This window comes from Crinia signifera, chromosome 4 (assembly GCF_055691185.1).
Source record: "Crinia signifera chromosome 4, ASM5569118v1, whole genome shotgun sequence".
Taxonomy (NCBI): domain Eukaryota; kingdom Metazoa; phylum Chordata; class Amphibia; order Anura; family Myobatrachidae; genus Crinia; species Crinia signifera.
This window is the reverse complement of record NC_139220.1, coordinates 134275365-134297991: the sequence shown is the minus strand read 5'-3', so window position 1 is coordinate 134297991 and position 22627 is coordinate 134275365. Positions and strand designations below refer to the sequence as shown.

The window sequence follows — 22627 nt, the reverse complement described above, 5'->3', positions numbered from 1 at the left end:
CCTCCGCTATATTTCATCGTCACCTCACTTACAGGGTATTTCTATAGGCACTAGGGAGTTACGTACGGTGGCTTTTGCGGATGACATCCTCCTCTTTCTATCCAATCCCAAATATTCTGTCCCTTTTCTCATTGACACAATTAATAGATTCTCCTCCTTTGCTGGATTTTCGATTAATTTTCAAAAATCCGAAGCTTTGGCCATATTTGGCCAGGCACGGATAGGATGGTCCACTCCTTTTCCCTTTAAATGGGCTCCCTCTCACATAACCTTTCTAGGCATTATTCTTCCCCCACATCCCCATAACCTATACGCATGTAACATCACTCCGGTTATTCAAAAAATAAAACAGGAACTTGCTCTCTGGCAAAATCTGCCTCTTAACCTTCTAGGGCGCTGTAACCTCTTTAAAATGGCTAGCTTCCCCAAGCTTTTATACACTTTACAAATGACCCCAATTTTGCTTACCAAATCTGACCTGTCAGCGCTTAATGCCATGATCTCTAAATTTATTTGGAACTCCAAAAAACCCAGGATTAGTCTTTATAAATTAATGCAAACTACCCAAAGAGGTGGTGTCAACTTGCCCAACATTAAATATTATAACCTAGCCTGTATTCTTCGCTTCGCAGTAGATTGGATTACTGACTCCAACATCTTTACAGATGTATCCCTAGATTCCCAACTGTGCTATCCCCTTTCTCTTAGCTTTATTTTACATGCTAAACCCTCCCAATTAAAATCCAGCCAATACGATAACCTCCTCCTTTCTTCCACTGTTCATGCATGGCGACGCGCTAGGAAATCTCTACATTTAAAACATTACCACTCCCTGTCTCTCCCTCTAGTCGGCAACCTAGAATTTCAGAACGGCAAAGCCATGTCTCCTTTTACTTCATGGCGCTCTCTAGGCATTTTATCCCTACGCCACTTACTGAACACTTCACACGAACCACTAACTTTCGACGAAGCCATGTCACGCTTTCATTTGGCCCCTCAACATAAATTTGCTTACCTCCAAGCCATTCACTACTTAAGATCCATACTGCCCAAACTAACACCCCAAGACATTACGAACCCTCTTGACTCCGTCATCCGCACCCGTACACATACCATATCTACATTATATGCTCGAATACGCCCCGAATTGGATCCTGATTCGGACCTTCCGAGTCTTCACAAATGGTCTTCACAAATCACAACCCTTGACCCTGACACCATCTTATCCACATTCCTTTTAAATCTGAGGCTCATCCCTGCTAGCTCTTATCAAGAAATGTCCTACAAGATCCTCCACAGGGCATACTTTTCCCCTAAACGTTGCCACCTGATGGGTACTGCTGATTCTTCTGACTGCCCAAAATGTCACTCACATGGGGCAGACTTATTCCACTGCCTATGGTCCTGCCCCCATATTCAAACCTTCTGGAATACCCTGCATAATTACGCTGCCTCTTCACTGAAACTGACCTTTCACTGCAGTGACTCCTGGGCTTTATTTGGATATGTGGCAGACCAAACTGGGGTCCCCAAACATGATAAAAAACTTCTTGTACTTTTATCAGCGGTAGGTAGGAAGGCTATTCTGCAGCAGTGGATACATGACACTGCCCCCTCACTGGAGATGGCAACTTCTCGATTACTTTTCCTATTTACCATGGACTGGTTGGAGGCATCTCTGCACAAGGAATCTAAGACTTCGGTCCTGTTCCAAGTGTGGGACAAATACATTCAGACCCTGCCCCCCAGGACCAAAGAGGCCATCCAGACCTGCTTCCAGTCCACTTCATGGTATAACCTTCAGCTTCTTCAGAACAGAACCCCCATAATTATGTAACTACTAGGCCTTTGCTACTCTCTTACCTGCTCTCTTCCTCTTTCACATAACCCCTTACCTCTCTCCTTCTTTCCTGCTGGACGGCTGGATCAGTCCATGGATGGGTTGTCGGCTTGGAGTTGGGAGCGGACAGTTGATGTTATTGTTCTTTGTTTTATTATATATGTATATATATATATATATAATTTTTGTTTTATTTTTTTGTTTTTTTTTGTTTTTGGTAACGCTCCTTTTCAATGATTGGTGATGCCTCTGGCTTCACGCACGCCATATGTATCCTTACACCAATATTATGTCCAACATGGAATTACTAATAGAGTTACCATATTATGTTCCTTCCTCTGTTTATATAAGTTTTGGAAAATTTGAAAATGGTGAATTGTTCCTCACTTGATACCTTAATACTAGCTTCATTGTATGTATCATTTATGACCTGTGAGGTTCAATAAAACATATTTTGGAAAAAAAAAAAAGCAGTGTCCTACCCATTTCAGAGCCATTTTTTGGCAGTGTGAACGGCTCTATTTCTATGGCTTGAAACGTGTTCCTTGGGGGTTAAACGGGTTGAATGTATGAATGGCATTACATGCTATTTAAAATGATTTTCTCCTGCAATGTGAAAGGGGTTTGAAAGGGGTTTAGTGGCTCAGACCCGTTTTAAATACCGTTTTGAAATACCAGATCTTATGGGCCCCACACACTGAACAATTTACAGGCATTTTCTGAGCGATTTTACTAAATCCCTCAGAAAAGGCCTGAAACCACATGTAATACAGTAGTCCACACAGCGATTTACATGTGCGCCCCCGCCGTTCTGAATCTGCACAAGATTCAGAACGGCCCCTTCTGTAAATTCAGTAACAGTCGCTGAGATGCTCCTGCTCATCTCCCGCCTCACCCCGCTGCCGCCCGGAAGTCTGAAGATGCTGCCAAGAAGAAGCACTCATGAAGCCACCCCGCTGAAGCCGCTGCCGCTCGGACGCCTCCAGGACCCGCCACGCCCAAAGCTGCAGTGACAAGACATGACGCTGGAAGACTCCAGAGTTGGTCAGTATTTTTTTTCTTTTTTTACACTTTTTTTACACTATGCCACCAGCGGTTTGGGGGGAGAGGGGGATGCCACGCTATACCACCAATGATGGTACAGGGGACACTACCACCAATTATTAAATGTTTAGGGGGGGGTCACTGTACCACCAATGACTAAACCTAAATGTTTAGGGGGGGGGGGGGTTCACTGTACCACCAATGACTATATTTATATATATATACCACCAATATGGTCATTGGTGGTACAGTGAAACCCCCCCCCTAAACTTTTAGGTTTAGTCATTGGTGGTACATATATAGGAAGGTGAATGTGGCGGCACTCAAGCGGGTTTTTTTAAAGCGTGTATTTGGCAAAAAATAGGACCAACGTTTCGGGGTCTTAATCACCCCTTTGTCAAGGTGCAAGTGGAAATTTCATGTCTTTAAGGGTCTCAATATACTTGAAATCCAATCTTCTCTTTTCACCACTACAGTGTGACTTCTCTGCTAAATTTCAACTCTTTATATCTCCTTTTCATTACTATAGTGTGTCCTCTGCTAAATTTCATTTCTATCCCCCTTCCTTTTCTACTACTATAACAAGTGCCTTTTTTGACACACGCTACACCTGTACAGCAGCACTTACATGAAATCTTTTCCCCCATGTCAGTAGCTCAATACACAACTCTCTGGGTGGCAACACACAATCTTAGTTAACTGCCAGTGACTGCATTGAAACGTTGGGGTTAATACCCATGTTATTTATGTGATTATCGTGTATTTGACTCTGAACAATACAAAACTTTCTACAAAAAGACCCTTTGAGTGCCGCCTGACGAAGACCTCTGTCGAAACGCGTTGGGCGTGGCCTATACGGTGGACGCAGCAACGTCACCCTGTGTGAATGTTTGGAGACGGAGATCGAGACAGAGCGTGGAGACCGGCGTTATTTCAGCGTGAGAGGCTGCCTGAGACCGAGTACCTCCTCTGACCGTGTCCTGTGAACTTGTCCGTCCCAACATCACATTACAAGCTTGGAAAGCTGTTATACCTTAACCCACATGTATATGAGCATATACTGTCAGTAAAAGAACTGTATTTTATCTTGCTCATGGTGTGCTTCTCCTTTTTTTGCATACAATTCTACGCTGGACCCTGGTTGAGTCCTGGAGAATAGCTGCATACTACGTGGGAGACATTCACATTTATTCCTGAGGTTTTGCGCAGTGGTATTGTTTTTGTATGTATATATATATATATATATATATATATATATATATATATATATAATCCAGTAAAATGAGCAAATTTCACAGATACTGTAGCACTTTTAAATGCAAATTTAAAGTAAATACCCAGACTCAATGTTCAAGCTTGAGCATAGGAATAGTTTTGTGTTTAATATAAGGAAAGTGTTGCATAGAGTGCAGCCTAGAGATGATACACCACAACTCAAAAGGACAATCACAAAGATAAAAGATTCTCAATCAAAAATGAAGGCACTGCTAGGTAAAGGCTGTTAATATTTATAAATAATATGCCACACCAAGCACTTTCGGAGAGATTTGACATCTCCCATGCTGAACCTCCCGTTATGTATCTCTGACACAAATCTCTCTGTATGTGGCTCATTATCTGAGAGAGTGAAATCTCTCGTGCTGAATCTCCTGTTGTGAATCTCTGGCACAAATCTCTGCGTATGTAGGGCACTTTAAACGTTTAGGCAATGTGAAAACAGCATAATACTGCTCCCACTGCAAGTGCTAATTTATGCTATGGTATTAATATGGTTACTTCTTTACCTTTAATCTCAGATACAGGAGCTTGTTTATCAATGGGTGATAAAACCTGCTGTAAATGATTCAACTTCATTAAGAGTATGATAAATGGGGGCAGAAATCGCCTTGTATGCATGGGTGGCAGGAATAGTCCTGTATATAGGGATTGGACAAAATTTGAATTAGTCTCACACCACAGGCTCCAAAAAAGAAAACCTATTACAGATACTGAATTTAAAGATCTCTTTGGATCTAACTAGTGCTGATGGAACATTTTGAAGTTGCTCACCATGTTTTTCAATGCCCAACAATCAGAAGCCAAGGAAGGTTGGTTTTGGGTTTATCTGGTATCATTTATTAGCCATAGCATTATTGCACTGGACATTAAGTAAGTAATTAAGCAGATGCCCAGGAAGATCTGGCACATACAAAAATTAGTGAAGTGGACACTGTGATCAAACTCTATAAGATGAAGCATATTGTATAACATAGATGATAAAGTCCAGAATCTGAGAGTGGTACATCCTCAAATTACATGAAGCCCATGTCTGAAAATCATGATGCTGGTGGCTCTCAGGATGATAGTGGATCTTTCAAAGAGATTGTATTAACAGTGAAGCATGCCAGCAGCAAATACAGTGCTCCAAGACCGAAAGTAATAAACGTAATTTGTGCAGGGTACGGGGTGGTGGGCGGGATCATCATTGCGCACAGAGAGGGAGAGAGAGGACTGGCTACAGCTGTCTCTCTCCCCAGCCCAGCACATGGCAACAAGCAGTGTGTGCTGAGCTGGGGAGAGAGGCTGCACTGCAGCGGCAGCTTGTAATTTCTCTGCCCACTGCCTGGCTCCCTGCAACCGTGGAGGGAGCGGGACCTGGGCCTCTCTCTAGCAGACCCAGGAAAAAGGTAAAATGTACCTGCTCCCCACTCTCGATGCCACTGCACCCAATACACTGGCCATGGCAGCTTGCATTCAGCATACATACCAGTATGAATGATGTAATGGATCGGTGGAGCTTTTAAGATTTTGCTATGGGTCTCACAAAGCTACTGTACATTTACAGTCATGACTAGAGGGATCCACTAGCTGTTGTCTCCCCATCAGGCTAAATTCCAGCTTGAAGCCAGCCAGCCAGAGAACCTGTGTAATTCCTGAGTGCACCAGAGTAAAGGTATAGCATGGTAAGCCTTCGTAGGACATGTCCCGCCCAAATCTATTCTCTCTTCACATAGGAAATGGCCCCACCTGCAGTGCTGCATGGTTTTGCCAAGGTGTAAAGTTAATCTCTTTTATTTCTTTTTGTGCTCCCAACACGTTATCAATACAGAGTAGCTTTGATATCAGTGTATATGATAAGCTACACTAGTAATATTTTATTAGTGAGCAAGTCAGTGAAACAGTCAGAGACGGCACCAAATGACTGAGTTAATATTTAGCTCAGTGCTATATTTGCCTACACACCTTTTTATGGAATGTTAACAGGCACCTTCTCTAATTCAGTCTCACTGCAGGCACAGACTGTGTAAGACCTAGCAGAGAAGATGGCAGGGGTAAACAAGTGCCTGAAGTACTCCATGTTTGTATTCAACTTCTTGTTCTGGGTAAGTTGCAACTTACAGTACACACCAGTATTTACTTGTGGTAGCTAAATCTATTTTTGATATAACAATATAGTACACTGTACAGGTTTTACAAGTATCAATGTTTTACAGGAACCTTATACTGATATATATTTATATAGTTATACACGATTACCACTAGTTTCCTGTGACTTTGGTCTACTTGAAATAAAGTGTTTTTCTTGAAAAAAGAAAAAAAGTTTAATTTTAGTGCAGAGATGTGTGGTTCTTTTGTACAACTTCCTGTAAATGTTCTTATTTAAGGGATTTATGTATACTTGTGCATCAACAGTAATGTGTGTGTTCTTTCTTAATATATATATATATATATATATATATATATATATATATATATATTCCTACCTGTTAAAGTATGGGCAGCTGAAATAGAAATGTAGAGTGGGCTTATGGAATTTTAACAACTAGAGCTTTGGGGTAGCATAGGCTATATAATGTAAGGCTATCTACCCCATGTACCCCACGTCACAGTTGTCCACCTTACTGTGCACCTTCCATTGGGAGAAGCCAGCCTGGACGATGCATGGGGAAGTGGCCAAGCAGGAGACTATTTCTGAAAGGGGTGTGGTGGCACGATCACAGAACTGTAGTGGGGTGGGGATACAATGACATGATTAAATGTGAATTGCGTTATCGGGTGTCCCTTGGTCCACTCACTTAGAACACAAGCGGGCGAGTCAAGGGCGCCCGATTACACAATTCACCAGGATAGGGGGAGAAGGGGTCCGAAGGGATGCAGGGGACTTCACCACCATTCTGGAGGTCCCCATATTTTCTATTACCTTCTAAGTTATCCATATACAGTATCTCCAGTGTTAATTCACATTTTATTAAGGTGTCATATTAATGTTTGCATCTATTTCCTGTGTTACGTTCCTTCTTTCTTGTCTTCCATGTGCCCCTACTCCCAGACCATGATTAAGGACCAGGGTACTTAAAATAGGAGGTCCCTAAGGTCTCAAATTAAAATCATAATACAAATATATCTTATCCACACACACTGGGGGTGGTGGATCGGATCGCTAACACAGATCCAATATGTGGCAGCGGTACTTGTATACTATCACGGCTCCCACGATGGGCATCGTACAGGGAAAAATCGCATTGCATCGCATGTGATCGCATGCGATGCGATGCCATTTTTCACAAAAAATGTACCGTGGCAGCTGATGGGGGGGCCCTTTTAGAGAGGGGGCCCCAGGGGTACTAATCCCCAGAGCCCCCCCCCCCCCCCTTAATCTGCCTCTGCCTGCTCCTTTCCCTTATACTGTAGGTTTCCTTTTGTCCATTTTCCACATACTGTATGCTCATATCTGCATCCTTAGTTACATTCTCTTTCACTTCCTCATCTACATGCAGTGCTGGATTAAGCTTTCGGGGGGCCCCCTCCTACTTGTCATTACTGGCCACAAACTGCACGGGAGAATATTACACTGTCAAAACACAGAGTAAAAGCAGTATAAACTTGGTCAATGGTCAACTGCAGGGGGGGGGGGGGATTACCATAAACAACGCTGCCTCTGATTAAAAACCCTCCCATGACAAGGCAGCTGCTGCTGCTATCCTTCATGGGCCTGAGAAGCATATGATGAGCTCCACAAAGCAGAGCTCAGCACAAGCCTCTCAGCCTCTGACCTCTTGTGCAAAGTATTATGGGACTTAGTCAACTCCCAGTAATGCATTGCAGTCAGTGTGCCTTGACTCCTGATGCTCAGCACCATTAATCATTGTCACATTGGCAGATAGGTGAAGCTTCAGCACTACCCCACTTCCATGCACAAAAGCTAATGAAAAATACATACCAACCACAGGGGGCCCTCAGATAGAGGGGGGTCCGGGGTACTGACCCCCTGTGCCCCCACTATAATCCGGCCCTGTCTACATGCTCAACTTTGTGTGTCATCTTCTCCTCTCTCCTCTCAGTCAGTCTTTCTTTCTCTCTGTCACTGCTCTTTCACACCTTCTATCCCTGAGGGCTGATCCTCCTAATTTCAATATCTCACATGATTTCTTCCAGGGTTATGGATACACAGTGAATTCTCTTGTCTATTTTGTGATATAACTTTTGTGCTACTGTAATGGTCATATTGCTGTACTTTAGAGTTGATTTAATTTATATGCTGTTTACGGGATGCGGTCATTTGGTCTACAGCATTATGGTAGACAGTCATTAGGTCAACACCATTAGGTTGACATGGGAAAAAGTCGACATGGGTCTAGGTCGACATGGGAAAAGGTTGACATGGGTCTAGGTCGAAAGGTCATTAGTTCGACAGGTCGTTAGTTCAACAGGTCATTAGTTCGACATTGTCTAGGTCGACAGTCAAAAGGTCGACATGGAGTTTTTCACTGTTTTTTGAGCCAACATGTGCCGACAGGCGGTATTTCATGCCCTACCATCCACTAGGGCGTGGATGGTAGGGCGCGGCGAGCGATGCGAGGGGATACGGTGCACTTTAAACTGTGTCCATGTCGACTGTGTTGACATTCAGGTAAAAAAACAGTGACCCCATGTCGACCTTTTGACTGTCCACCTAGACAATGTCGAACTAATGACTTGTCGAACTAACGACCTGTTGAACTAATGACCTTTTGACCTAGAACCAAGTCGACCTTTTCCCATGTCGACCTTTTCCCATGTCGACCATAATGCTGTAGACCAAATAATCCAAATCCCCTGTTTACATGGAAGTAAATACCTCTGCGTTTTGGTATTAGTCTGATATTGTTGCAGTTTTTTCATTCTCTGTTTTATTATGATTGTTAATGTAATAAAATTGTATATATGTTTTTCCTACACTTGGGGGTATATTTACTAAGGATTGGTTTGCTTAGATTCGTTAAATTCAGATGCATTTTTTATACTAATCTTTAAATGTGTCTTTGCCCTAGAAACACATCAATATATTTTGCTTTTCATAGTTTTGAAATCCATGAAAGTTGACGTTAGCAGTGGCGTAACTATAGAGGGTGCAGGGGATGCAGCTGCTATGGGGCCCGGGGCTTGGGGGGGGGGGGGGGGGGCAGATACAATCCCACTGCACCCTCTAAATAAATGTTAGTTTATTTAATTATTTCTAATCAGTGCTGCGCTGCCGCGCAAGACAAGCCTGCAGTGTACTTTCACGGAGGGAGAAGGAAGGAGAAGCAGCTTCCGGCAGTGTACAGTAGATGAGCCTACATTAGCTGCGCAGCCCCAGCACACTGTAGGCTCACCTACACTGCCAATGCCAATCTGAAGAAGAAGCGGCTGCACCTCCCTTCTCCCGCCTACCTCTCTGTAAGTACAATGCCGACAGGGGGGCCACCATGAAGGGGGGACAGCCAGAACTGCAGTTTTGTTTTCCTGTGTTAAAACAATGTGGCAGCCACCAGCACTATCTATGCAGCTGGATCTGGAGCTAGCAACGTGGTCAGGGCAGAGGCAGAAGGCCTGCCTCCCCTTTCACTGCATTGGGTTACTGTGGGCAGCGGGACACTAAAGCTGTGGGTGGGTGTGCAGGAAATATGGAGAGACCTGACTGAGGCAATGAGAAGCCCGGAATGCTCTTCCGCGTCCCTCACCTGCGAATCACTGAATGGCTGACTGACCGCAGTGTTACTAGTGGTACCTGCTTGAAGAGATCTCCCAGGGCTAGAAGCTGTGCAAGGTCCATACCATGTAAGTACTAGTGTCCCTGCCAGGGCCTATCTCCTCCCCAGTGGCGTAAGTTCGTCGCAGTTGCCCGGAGGCAAGATAAAAATTGGTGGCCCCCTCCCAACACACACACACCATCCTATATAAATATATGCATGTATGTATGTATGTTATGGATATTATGTTTGAAATAAAGACATTTATGATCCTGCTATGAGGAGGAGACAGCCAAAGGCTTTCAATTAACTTATTCAAACTCACAGGAGAGGAGAAGTGCCCCGTTGGGAGCAGGAGCCCGGCAGCAGATGACTTCATTGCCTCCCAGAGTTCTGCCTCTGCTCCTCTGCCCCAGATCTTCCTCCCCTGCCCTCATAGAGGTCATAGGCTACTGTGTACCCCAGACTCCTGCCTGTGGCACCGCAATAATCTGGTGATGGGGACTCCAGTGTCATGGGTTTTACCTTATGCCAGAAGAATGGGCCCTGAGCTACCATTATATCTCCCAGTGTTCGGTGTATTAAAATCTATCCCTGCAGTATGTACTGTATTATATCACTCTTAACAGTGGTCACTAAGACCTCATTATATCCCCTTGTGCCCAGTGTAGTAGTCACCGCAGGGCAGTTATTTTCTGTTTGCTGTATAGTAATACTCTTAAATATCCATTCATAGTCTAGCCAGAGACCACACTGTGCAGGCTTTGTAGCCATAGAATAACTACCCTACCTGCGAGTGGCCAGTTGCAGCTGAGTTACACCAACTACATGTGTTTGTATAATATACTGTGTGTATATATATATATACAAAAATAAAAATTAGTATAATGCCTCCATGTTCATCCCCCACTGTCACGGCTCACCCCCTATATGCTGTACTGACCCCCATCACCTCCCTGCCTCCCTCACCCCCACCTGCCATACCCTGTTGTTCTCGCGGGGCAACAGGGGGTCCTTTCAGAATTTCGCTATGGGGCGCACAAAGGTCTAGTTACGCCCCTGACCGTTAGTAAATATACCCCATGGCATAATCCTTCTTCCTTTGGTTGTCCAGTTTGCTCTCTTCCATTACCTTCACTTTTTCCCTGAAAAAGACTGACTGGTGCTGCTGGTAGTAAAAAACTGTAGAGAGTTGGTTAAGTCCCACTAGAAAAGTATGGTACCACCTGAGTTCATCTAGATGAATATTGAGGCACGTGATTATGGAACAGGAGGGCTGCATTTGGAAAACTGCAATAGTTTGCACTGCTGGAACAGGCACAGTGGCGGTCAGCAGTGCAGGTGTCCCTGGCACAGTACCGAGTAGGTTGTGGATTAGAGTTCAAATGATGTTCTTTCTATTGGCAGAAGACAATTGCAATGCTACTGTATCAGAGCAGGTGTGGGGCTGTTTGGAGAGGCACAATGCTGTTTCCAGCCCATTTCCATTCTCCCCAGCCCAGAGCTGGAAGCCTTTGGGTCTTGTGCTATATTTTAATGGGTTGTACCTTGATGTTGACTTCGGCAGAGAATATTGTACGGTTAACATTTTTCAGGTCTCCTCACAGAATCACAAGTGAAGTAATAAGCTCCACCTGTGGATCTTTTAAAAATTGTCAGTGAGTAATGACTACACCGGTGCACCTGCTAGATGGTATGGAAAATGTGAACTGTCGATAGCTCTCAATGACTGGAGTTGGCTACTCTGTGTTAGGTTTCTCAGATGTTAACAGTGTTACAATGTGCTCCTCCTATCTACAGACCTAAATGTGAGTAGGTTGCTGAGGGTACTGTCGATGTTCTCTTTAATGTGCATTGGATGCTATACTTTATATATTTGGACTAGTGTAGCCATACACCAAATCTGTTCTTTGTATATTTTCTCCTTGTAAGTTATCAGTTAATAAGCTGCTGAAAGTTAACATACCACAGTATTACTTTTATCAAAATGTGTACTGATGACCATCATGTTATAGAATCATACAAATACTACTTTGCCAAAAATTTTATGTAGAAAATTATTTTCACAGCTTCCAGACCCTATCTATAGTATTCCTTAAATATGTATATTACTAGCTGACCCGCCCGGCGTTGCCCGGGAAAACCTTGGGGTTTCTTTATTTCCAAAATTGCTGAAAAATGTCATCTTACAGTATGCTGTGACAAAGACCTAAGATTGTAATTTGTTATAGATTCCACCATAATGTTAGAATGTGTTTGCATTGATACTCAATGATGGCAATGAAATCAGGTGTGGTGTTGTTGTTTGAAACACAACGCTCCTGAGTTGAAAACTTGTATGTGTTGATGAATTCCACATCCACTCCTGAGATTTAGCACCTACTGTATGACATATCCTCCAACATCTGAGGGTCAGAAATCGGTACAAAATCAGAAAGGGACATGTCCACATCTCAATTTCTATACTTTCATTGGTACAGTTTCTAGGGTGTGTAATTACAAGCGCTGAGTGCTTGGGCTCCAGGGTGGGCGTTACTTACCGCGCCATAATTAATTAAAAATTCACTGCTCCCTGCCACTCCCCTCACCGAACCTGCCTGCAGCAGTCTCTGAGGTCTGGGGATCTGTAAAGCACATGCACCGAGCATCTCTACCAAACAGTGGGGCAGCCCCTGAGTGTGGGAGCAGGTCCGCGGGCCTGGCCACATGATGTCATGACGCGACGCACACTATCCGCACCACTGTAATGCACCACTGGGAATGGGTGCAATGGGCCAAATTCTTCCCTACACCCGCCGGGCCAATCCACTGATCCAGCCATCACAATCATCAATGGATGCTTTGATAAGGTTTGGAGTTTAAGAAGTTGAAGAATAAGACTGAGAAAAAGAATTGCCATGTTACAAAGTGTACAATTTACTCAATAAATCGTGAAAAAAATAGAAGTACAATCAAGAAATGAAAGTAGGATTAAAAAATAATTTAATCTATAGTTGGGGGTATGGATATTGTGGGCATAATTGGTGTTTGTTACACCTACAGGGGGCCCTCAATTGATGGGATTTTCACTACAGTGTCACGGTCACAGTGTCACCATAGGGGGATTCCCAATTGGGGTCCAGGTGGTCTTTTAGGGACCCTTTACAATCATGTAGGTCTCTTCTCCTTGAGCTTACAGTCTCCCTTAATGATATTCAATCACTGAGGGAGACCGTAGGCTCCAGGAGAAGAGACCAACAGGATTGTAAAGGGGTCCCTAAAAGACCACCTGAACCCCAATTGGAAATCCCCCTACGGTGACACTGTAGTGAGAATTTCTCATCAACTGGGGACCCCCTGTAGGTGTACCAAACACCAATTATGCCCACAATATCCATACCCCCTCCACCTATAGATTGTTTTGCAACCCACCACCATTCAATCAATTATCAGTTTGAATCAGAATTTATTTTTTAATCCTACTTTCATTTCTTGATTGTACTGTACTTCTATGTACGCATATTTTTTTCACGATTTATTGAGTAAATTGTACACTATAACGTGACAAATCTTCATCTCAGTCTTATTCTTCAACTTCTTACACTCATAACATTCAAACAAATGCATGCAGCGCTCATGCCCATCGACCAAACATTATCTATGAACCAAAAGAGTCTGGGAAACCCTTAAGGCAGAGCAGTGCCTGATATCCAACTGACTAACAGGGTGAGTGCAGTGTACCCACTTTGTATTGATCAATGGGTGCATTGGCCAGGACAAAGATTTCTCAGTGCAACTGGCCGGGGAGCGCAGTGACAGGCTCGAGGACTGGAGAGACGGATATGGGGAACAAAGTAGAAACGGTACATTAGGTACAGTTTTTATTTGCCGGTACAGACGGTTAAATAAATGGCAAATTATTTTTTCTATGTTTTGTGTGTTTGTGTGTGTTGTACTGTTTTTGTGTGTGTGTTGTAGTGTATGTGGTTGTGTGTGTTGTAGTGTATGTATCTGTCCAATGTGTAAGTGTGTGAGGTGTGCTACGTATATACAGTATGTGTGTGTTGTGTCTTTGTGTATCTGTGCAATGTTTAAGTGTGTGTTTTGTGTGTGTCATACTGTTTTTTGGGTGTGTGTGGTGAATGTGGGTTTGTGTTGTGCTGTTAGAGGTATGTTATGTGTGTGTGTTGTGTGTATTTGCCCTATGTGTAAGTGCGTAAGGTGTGCTATGTATAAATCTTTGTGTGTGTAGTGTGCTGTGTGTATCTGTGCAATGTTTAAGTGTGTGTTTTGTGTATTGTACTGTTTTTGGGTGTGTGTTGTAGTGAATGTGGGTGTGTGTTGTACTGTGAGTGTTGTGTTGTGTTTATCTGCCGAATGTGTAAGTTTGTGATGTGTGCTACGTATATATGTGTGTGTAGTGTGCTTTGCGTATCCTGGCAATGTTTAAGTGTGTGTGTTCTGTGTGTTTGTTGTACTGTTTTTGGGTGTGTGTTGTAGTGTGTATGGATTTGTATTGTACTGCATGTGGTGTGTTTTGCGTGTGTGTATCTGTCCAATGTGTAAGTGTGTGAGGTGCTCTACGTATAAATGTGTGTGTTGTGTGCTATGTGTGCGTATGTGGTGTTGTGTGTGTGTGCAATGTGTATGTGTGTGTGTGTGTTGTGTGGTCTATGTATATCCTCAATTCTTTCCTAATTGTTTAAAGCCTTCACCATAATGTTAGAATGTGTCATTCATACTCAATGACAGCAATGAAATCAGGTGTGGAGTTGTTTCTTCGCAAACGGTTTCCCAGATCATCAAGCTTTTCCCCAGAACATCAATGAAGGAAAATTACAACTTGGTGTTTTTTTAAATTTCTAAGTGAAATTTCCCAAAAACGGCTTCGAGGTGCACACCACCGGGTCCAGAGGTATCTTGTTGCTGAATTTGGTGTCTCTGAGTGCCACGGTGTGTCCGCAATGCGACGGACACGCACACACACACGCACGCACACACACACGCACGCACACAGACTCTTCAACTTATTATATAGATATGACAGAAACCTACACTTGCCATCTTTATGTAGAAAGGTGATATCAGTGCCTGTCCTTTTACAGTTTCTACTACATTGACTCTCATTTTACAATAAAGGAATTGGAACAGATAAATAGTCTAAAGGTGCCAATACACGGTGCGATTGAACCATGCGATGTGATGCGCGCTCCCATGGACATCTCATCGCTCAGTACAAAAAGTATGTGCTGCACATACATTTTGTACTACCTTCGGATCGCATCGCTAGCAAATCACATGCGGCTCATAGAGATCCAGGCGGAGGGAGGCTGCGATTGGCTGAGAGAGGTCTCAGCCAATCAATGGATTTCTAGTCATCTGTATGGACATTTTTTTCCCCAAGTTCTCTGATCCTCCCGCCGCTGCCTGGCAGCCAGCGTCTTCTACTGCCCGGCGTCCTGCTCCTGGTGGCACTGCAACAGCTTCCTCTCCATACGCAGCCTCTCCTTGCTCCCTCTGCCTTGCTCTCTATTAGCCGGCATCCCCCGCCCACTGACGTCCCCCGCACAGCTCCCTCCTGCAGCTCGCCAGGGACTGCATATGAAAAATCCATCCTTTAATGGTCGACCATTATAGTGTTGATCTAGGGAACCATTTCCCCTTTGAACTTGGCAGTAAATGAGGGTAGGAGGGTAGAAAATTGATTTGTCAATTAATGAGGGTAATGTCAGTGATGTGTTTTAGAGGGTAACAAATTGTAAAGGGTCATGTCAGTGGTGTTAGGGAGGAGTGGGTAGAAGCCAGTTGTAGGCGTTCTTCCAGGTGATGTGGAGCTGTGAGATAAGCTTCAGGTTACCAAGACAGGTGAGGCCAATTCTCTTTTGTTTGCAACAGGGCTGATTAGATCATGTTACAGTGAGAACATAGTCATGCCTACGGAAAGAAAGAGATTTGAATAGATTGTTTTAAAGTGTTCACAAGAGGTCTGGATACAGAAAGGAATTGTTGAGACGTAAAAGGGTCAAAGGGACAGGCTGTTATGTTAGAGCTAACAGTCACACCCACATAACAACCAGAGTAGAGGGCTGATCGATATACTAAATACCCGCGTAAAAACATTGTAATGTTTAAAGTAAATAAAGATGTGCACTTATAAAAGGTATATAAAAACATAAAAATAACCAGACCCTGTCATATCTGAAACAAGCTGAACTTGTTCCACAACATAATAATCTCACATCCCTGTAATGCAGGGATGGGGAACCTTCGGCCCTCCAGCTGTTGTTGAACTACACATTGCTAAAGTTTTTCTATTTGACCATGCTAAAACTGTTGCAGGGCATGCTGAGATGTGTAGTTCAACCACAGCTGGAGGGCCGAAGGTTGGTGCCTGATAGAGACCCTTGTGTGTCTATCTGTTTTCGAGCTTTTCCACATCCGGTGACCCTGCTTTGAAATTACAGAGATCACATCCACCAATGAACTCATACAAATGCGGATCAAATTTACAGCAGATGCTAATGAGACCTACTCTTTACCCTCCACTTGGTACAGGTCAATACAGTACTACAGCTACACCGGTTGTAGGATATGCCATGCCATGATCAGCGGCACATCAATTGGTCATCCAGATAATAGCAGCAGAATCAAAATTTGACACTGAATAATCTGGCCCCATCTCAACCTTTGTCCTCAGGACCCCCAACAGTGCATGTTTTCCAGGTCACCTGGCAGGTGCACAGGTGCACTCATTATTCACTGACACATTTAAAAAGATCAGAGCTGGAGCTAATTATATCACCTGTGAGTCTGTGAGGAGACCTGAGGACCAAGGTAGAGAACCACTGTATGAAACTTTACTCAAACTTTGGAATCTTGGTGAGTGCTATATATATATATATATATATATATATATATATATATATATATATATATATATATATATATATACTTGCTTTAGCTATTGCATTGTCTTTTATTGATAGATGCTTTTTCTATTTTTGGAAATAAATAACTAGATGCTCTGCTCTTATAAATACTTTTATATATTGGGTATTTAGGAGACTGACTAACCCCTTGTTTTGCAGCAGCTTGAAGAAACTACCTATATGAGCACTTGGGGATTTGCCCTATTGTTTGGTTAATTCTCTTTTTGATTCTTCAGGGGTGGGCATGGAGTGTCTGCCTGTATCACATCAGGGCCCTTAAAAGAAGCTTTGTCATTTTGCACTATCAGGCCCTATTATGGCCTGGGTTTCCTCCACTTCTCCTGATGTCAAAATTGGCCTGTAGTGTATGTCAACGTAATTCTCTGTACCATTGAGTTCATTTATGAAACAGTACGCACATAAAGATACAGAAGGACAATTTTACACTTTTCTAAATAAGCCTTATGTGATTGATATCTATACTCTGTGTGTGTATGTATGTATATATATATATATATATATATATATATATATATATATATATATATATAGACTTCGTGTGTCGGCACTCCTGGAACAAACGATTACTTGCCGTGTGCCTCCTGAAGATTCTCAGGTTGAACGCTGAGACCTTAACATATCCATCGCAGCAGTGGCACTCCGGGCTTACCAGAATAAATGAGACAGGAACACAGATTAAAGTACAACGTTTCAACGCTTGGGCCAGTATTCAATGCCTCTGATTCTCCCTATTTTCTGGGGAATCGGTCAATTCCCCGGGTTTAAAGGAATTTTCTCACTGGAAAACCAATTCGCCCTATTCAATGGACACAATTCTGAATGTCTGGCGAATGTCTGGCGAGTAGATCTTGTTGTCACAGATAACATATGTACATGAGGGTACTCATGTACATATGTTATCTGTGACAACAAGATCTACTACAATAAAATAAGAAATTGGACTTATCGTCTCCTCTTGCTTCACTTGACAGCGGATCATTCACTGTATGGACATTTAGGCGCCATACCACAATTGTGTTGTATACTATCTGTTTTGGTCCCTTAACCCTCGGGGGATACTGTGGTGAGGCAGCCAATTTCATTTGATAATAATTGACCTATAATTTCAGCGCGTGGTGGATTATTGGGTATTATATATATACAATGCTATTTTTCAGCAGGAACCAGCAGGAACTCAGTTCCTGAACCTCTAATTAAATATGACATCATCAGGAACTAAAAATGTACTTTCCATAAGATAAGTTTTATTTTAAAGTCACCTGTGAGTGCCTTTGTTTCTAAATACAATATATACATCTATCTCTCCCTTCCTTTATTTATTATATATATTATTTTTTATTTAATTGATCCACCCCCAGACCTGGAGTTCCTGGACCTATTTTTCCAGAAAAATAGTACTGTATATATATATATATATATATATATATATATATATACAGCAGTAATAAGCGGCACTCGGAGGCTGATGTAAATGGTGAAACAACAGGAACTTTATTCCTGGTGCAGAAGTGAAAACGTTTCGGAGCTCGGGGGGCCCCGTCGTCAGTTCAGGGAATGCATTCGCTGAACTGACGACGGGGCCCCCGAGCTCCGAAACGTTTTCACTTCTGCACAGGGAATAAAGTTCCTGTTGTTTCACCATTTACATCAGCCTCCGAGTGCCACTTATTACTGCTGCATATATCCTGAGGATCCATCCCCTCTCGTGAGAGGGCACCGGAGCAAGTAACCATTGGCATCCACTCCTAAGACCTGAGTGCCGGCCTCATCGTATTGTATATATATATATATATATATATATATATATATATATATATATACAATAAACATCGGCACTCACCTTTCCTAGTTTTGGGGTGCCCTATGGCTTGTGACCACATTGTTTAAACAGAAATTGTAGGGGTTCTGCACTCACTAATTTAACTGATTTTAACAAATAGTGGAGATTTAGTTCATGTATTGATCAATGCATTTAAGCCCCCCTTCACGGGACCCCACTTTTCTGCAGGTCCTAACACCATTGCTCAAAATGATTACAATAAACATAGCTATCACATTAATGTTTGATTCCAGGCATGTTATCTGGTCTAATGCTCACAGCAGACTATGCTTTTAAAGGTCAGTAATAACCAACACACAGGGAAATGATTAAAATAAGCTGTGAAAAATAGGTTATTTATATATATATATATTAATTTTTGTATTAATACTTTAATATCAATGTTTTATATTTATTTTGCAGGTATGTGGCTGTGTCATTTTAGGTGTCTCCATATATCTTCGTGTTAGTAAAGATGCTCAGCAGGTAAGTGATATGTTTAATATTTTTTGTATTTTATTACAATATAATCTTATTATTATTTCTGAAAGAGATCTCACTACATCTTTAAAATGATTCAATAAGTAATTCCTTACAGGCTAGGATCTTTTTGGAATGTGCGGCACATACTAGTTAGTACAATTTAAGACAAGTTTATTGGTATTTGAATGATATTTTTGCATTTGTCTACCAGATCATGCTATGTATAGAGCTTTATATAAGGCGTAAATAGTTTAGCTACAATTCCGGTTTTGGACACCAATTACTGGAGATGTGTCCATATACCAATAATTGCTATAAATAGCTGCCCTGGGGTCAAATTTCTTAATATTGCTTGGTGGTAGGATTCCTGTTACTTTGGGCCTTATTTTGGTTCATTCTTTCTGACAAAATCCTTCTTAGATTGACAAAACCATGTGCACTGCAGGGGGGGGGGGCAGATGTAACATGTGCAGAGAGAATTAGATTTGGGTGAGTAATTTTGTTTCTGTGCAGGGAAAATACTGACTGCTTTATTTTTACACTGCGATATAGATCTCACTTTGAAGTAAAACCCCACCCAAATCTAATTCTCTCTGCACATGTTACATCTGCCCCACCTGCAGTGCACATGGTTTTGCCCATCTAAGAAGGATTTTGTCAGAAAGAATGAACCAAAATAAGGCCCTTTGTCTTGAAAAACATCCTAGCCCAGGTTGAAACATTCACCACACTTCTCTATTATGGCTGTTTGAGGAATAAACTACTTTTTGAATACTATTAAATATGTGGCGAGTGCTTTCTTCAATACCAGTGTTACATAGTTACATATTTTCTGAGTTTGAAAAAAGACAATTATCTGTCGAGTTCAACCTATATTAAATATAAGCGACTTAACTGAGTAATTTTTAGCTAGATGACCCCTATCTTATAGCCAATGTAACACTGACCGGTCCCCTTAATGTACTTTACCTGGGGGTTGTAACCCTGTATGTTTTCCTCTGCTAAAAAAAATTGTCTAGCCCTCTCTTCAATGCATTTGAGTCTTCCAACAGTACTTCTGGCAGAGAATTCCAAATTTTAACTGTCTTGACTGTAAAGTATCCCTTTCTTTGGAGGGTACGAAATCTCAGTGGGTGCCCTCATGTCCTATGCAAAGTCCTCAAAGTAAACAGAGCTCCTGACTGTTCCCTAGAGTGACCTCTGACATATTTGTAGATATTGATCATGTTCCCTCTTAAATGTTTTTTCTCCAGCGTAAACATATCCAACCTGGCTTTCCTTTACTCATAATTCAAGGGCTCTAGACCCCTGATCAGTTTAATTGACACTCTCTGTACCTTTTTTCAATTCAATATTACCATTTTTATGGTGTTGTGCCCAGAATTGCACCAGGGGAAAGAATTTTGGGAACATATTTGGGAAAAAAATATTTTCAAATTAAGTGGTTAAATGCATTAATACTGTAGATCACTCTATAACATAAATGTTTCAATTTGTTCTCCTTTAAAGTCCTTGCTTTCTGTGATATCTGCCTCAGTGGAAGAATTGTTTTGTTGCTTAGGAGATGTCAAATTTGGTGAATCTTATGTTTATCGGATTTAATTTTGTAGTTTGCTTAGCTGGATTAGAATGCAGAGAACTTGGCAGTTTAATGTATCTTTAATGCACGAGGTGATGAATTGGATCTACAATATTTGAATCAGGTGCCGGGCTAGGTTAGCTTGGGAAACTGCAAGGCTGGGACTGGCTAATAGTGTAGGTGCTAGACTGGAAATGGCTACTACCACAGATACGGGGTTGGGACCAGTTAGTAGCATAGGTGCTAGGCTGGGACCAGCTACTGTATAACAGAGATAATGGTCTGGAACAGTCCATTAGTGTAGGTGCCAATCTAGGACCAGCTGTAGCACAGATACTTTTCTGGTACCATTTCGTATAGTAGGTAAACCTGGAACTGGGACCACACCAGCAGATACTGACAGCTGGCTGGAATAATTTGTTCACCAATCAGGAATCATGCTGGCAGCTAGCTGGATCCATTAGAACACTGCAGCAGTGCACAGTTACAGGATTGTCAATCTAGAAAGAATAAAGTAGAACTAGAGTGGCGCTGCAAGACCTGGAGCCACAATGAAGAAAACTATTTGATGTTCCTTTGCAGCTTCCTAGTGTACTAGATAGCTATTTTATAAGGACAGGTCCCCATGGATTGGTTGAGGATGTGGGAATTCCAGAAACTGGTCTCCAATGGTGGTGATTTAGACAGCTAATGCAGAATAAGTATGTGGTTCCCATACACCAATGCTTGCAAGAAACTTTGCATGAAGGATGCTAGCCCAGACAACTGCCGAGGATGCTGGAGCAGCTGTGGAGCTCTGAGACAGAGGGCAGGAGCAGAGTACCAAATGCCAGCACTGATCACACAAGATCACACAAGATCTTAGGACTCAAGATCTTTTATGTAGATAGTAATATTATCATAAATAAATTCTGTTTATGCAGTTTATTTTTCAAGAAATGTTTTAATTCCTTGTGGGTTTTTTTTTTTACTTGTATTATTGGCATAGAATTACTATGTTTTTCTGTGTTATACAATGGACAATACAAAAAATAACAAAACTTTTAATAATCATTAAGGGTGTTGCCAGAATATTTGGTTTCTATTTGTATTCCCAAATAACAAAAGTAAGCCTAATTTATTCTCTGAATAAACATTCAAGTGAGTAAATCATGCAATAATATTAATTGTAATTTAAAATTTAAATCACAGGAAAGTTGTATGGTTTTGTGTGTGTTATGTTCCTTATTTGCATAATAATATAAAATTGTTACTATACTTTCTTCTAGGAACTGAATCTTCAAGGAAGTGGTATGCTTTCAGCAATTGACCTTATGATAGCAGTAGGATCCATAATTATGGTGCTTGGGTTTTTTGGATGCTGTGGAGCTGTAAGGGAAAGTCGCTGCCTTCTCATTCTGGTATGTATTTATTTATACTATGAAGTTTATCTTTGCACCCATCGCTTCCAGACACAAACCTAAACAAACATAAATATGTGTTTGCGTCCATTTAGTTCAATAAGTCCATGCTAGAAAACTAATATGGTTGTACTTACTAGGGTGCATCATTCAATTCTCATGGGTGCTGTACCTTGCTGTCTTCAACAGTCCACAGTTGTTGTCCTCTATGAGGCTTGTCTCTGTTAGACCCTTTGGGGGGTATTCAATCTGGGGGTCACGTTCTCGGTCTGCTCAACCAAGAACACACAAGCGGGATTCAATGTCCCGCCTGCAGTGGGATGTGAAGGGGCGTGGCCTCGAGTTGCGGCCGGGAAGAGGCGAGCTGCGGCTGAGAGCTCGTCACTTCCCAGCCGTTCTCTGCTTGTGAAGTCGGGCTCATTCTGCCGAGCTCCCCTGTTCAATGCTGGGAAGACAGCATTGAATAGGGCCCAGTGGTCGCCGGTGATTGAATACCCCCCTTTGTGTCATTGATGCATCTTCTGGAAGAACAGAGATTATTAAAGTATATGTTAACATATAT

At 42.2% G+C, this 22627-nt stretch overlaps 1 protein-coding gene across 1 annotated transcript in view; it reads left to right on the top strand.

Moving 5' to 3' along the window:
- The first annotated feature begins 6124 nt into the window (after window positions 1-6124).
- TSPAN8 (tetraspanin 8) overlaps window positions 6125-22627 on the top strand; it is a 34335-nt gene continuing 17832 nt past the window's right edge. The window contains exons 1-3 of the mRNA XM_083179679.1: window positions 6125-6246; window positions 19027-19089; window positions 21934-22065. Coding sequence (XP_083035805.1) covers window positions 6187-6246; window positions 19027-19089; window positions 21934-22065 — 255 coding nt within the window. The 5' untranslated portion in view covers window positions 6125-6186. The remainder of the gene's footprint in view (window positions 6247-19026; window positions 19090-21933; window positions 22066-22627) is intronic.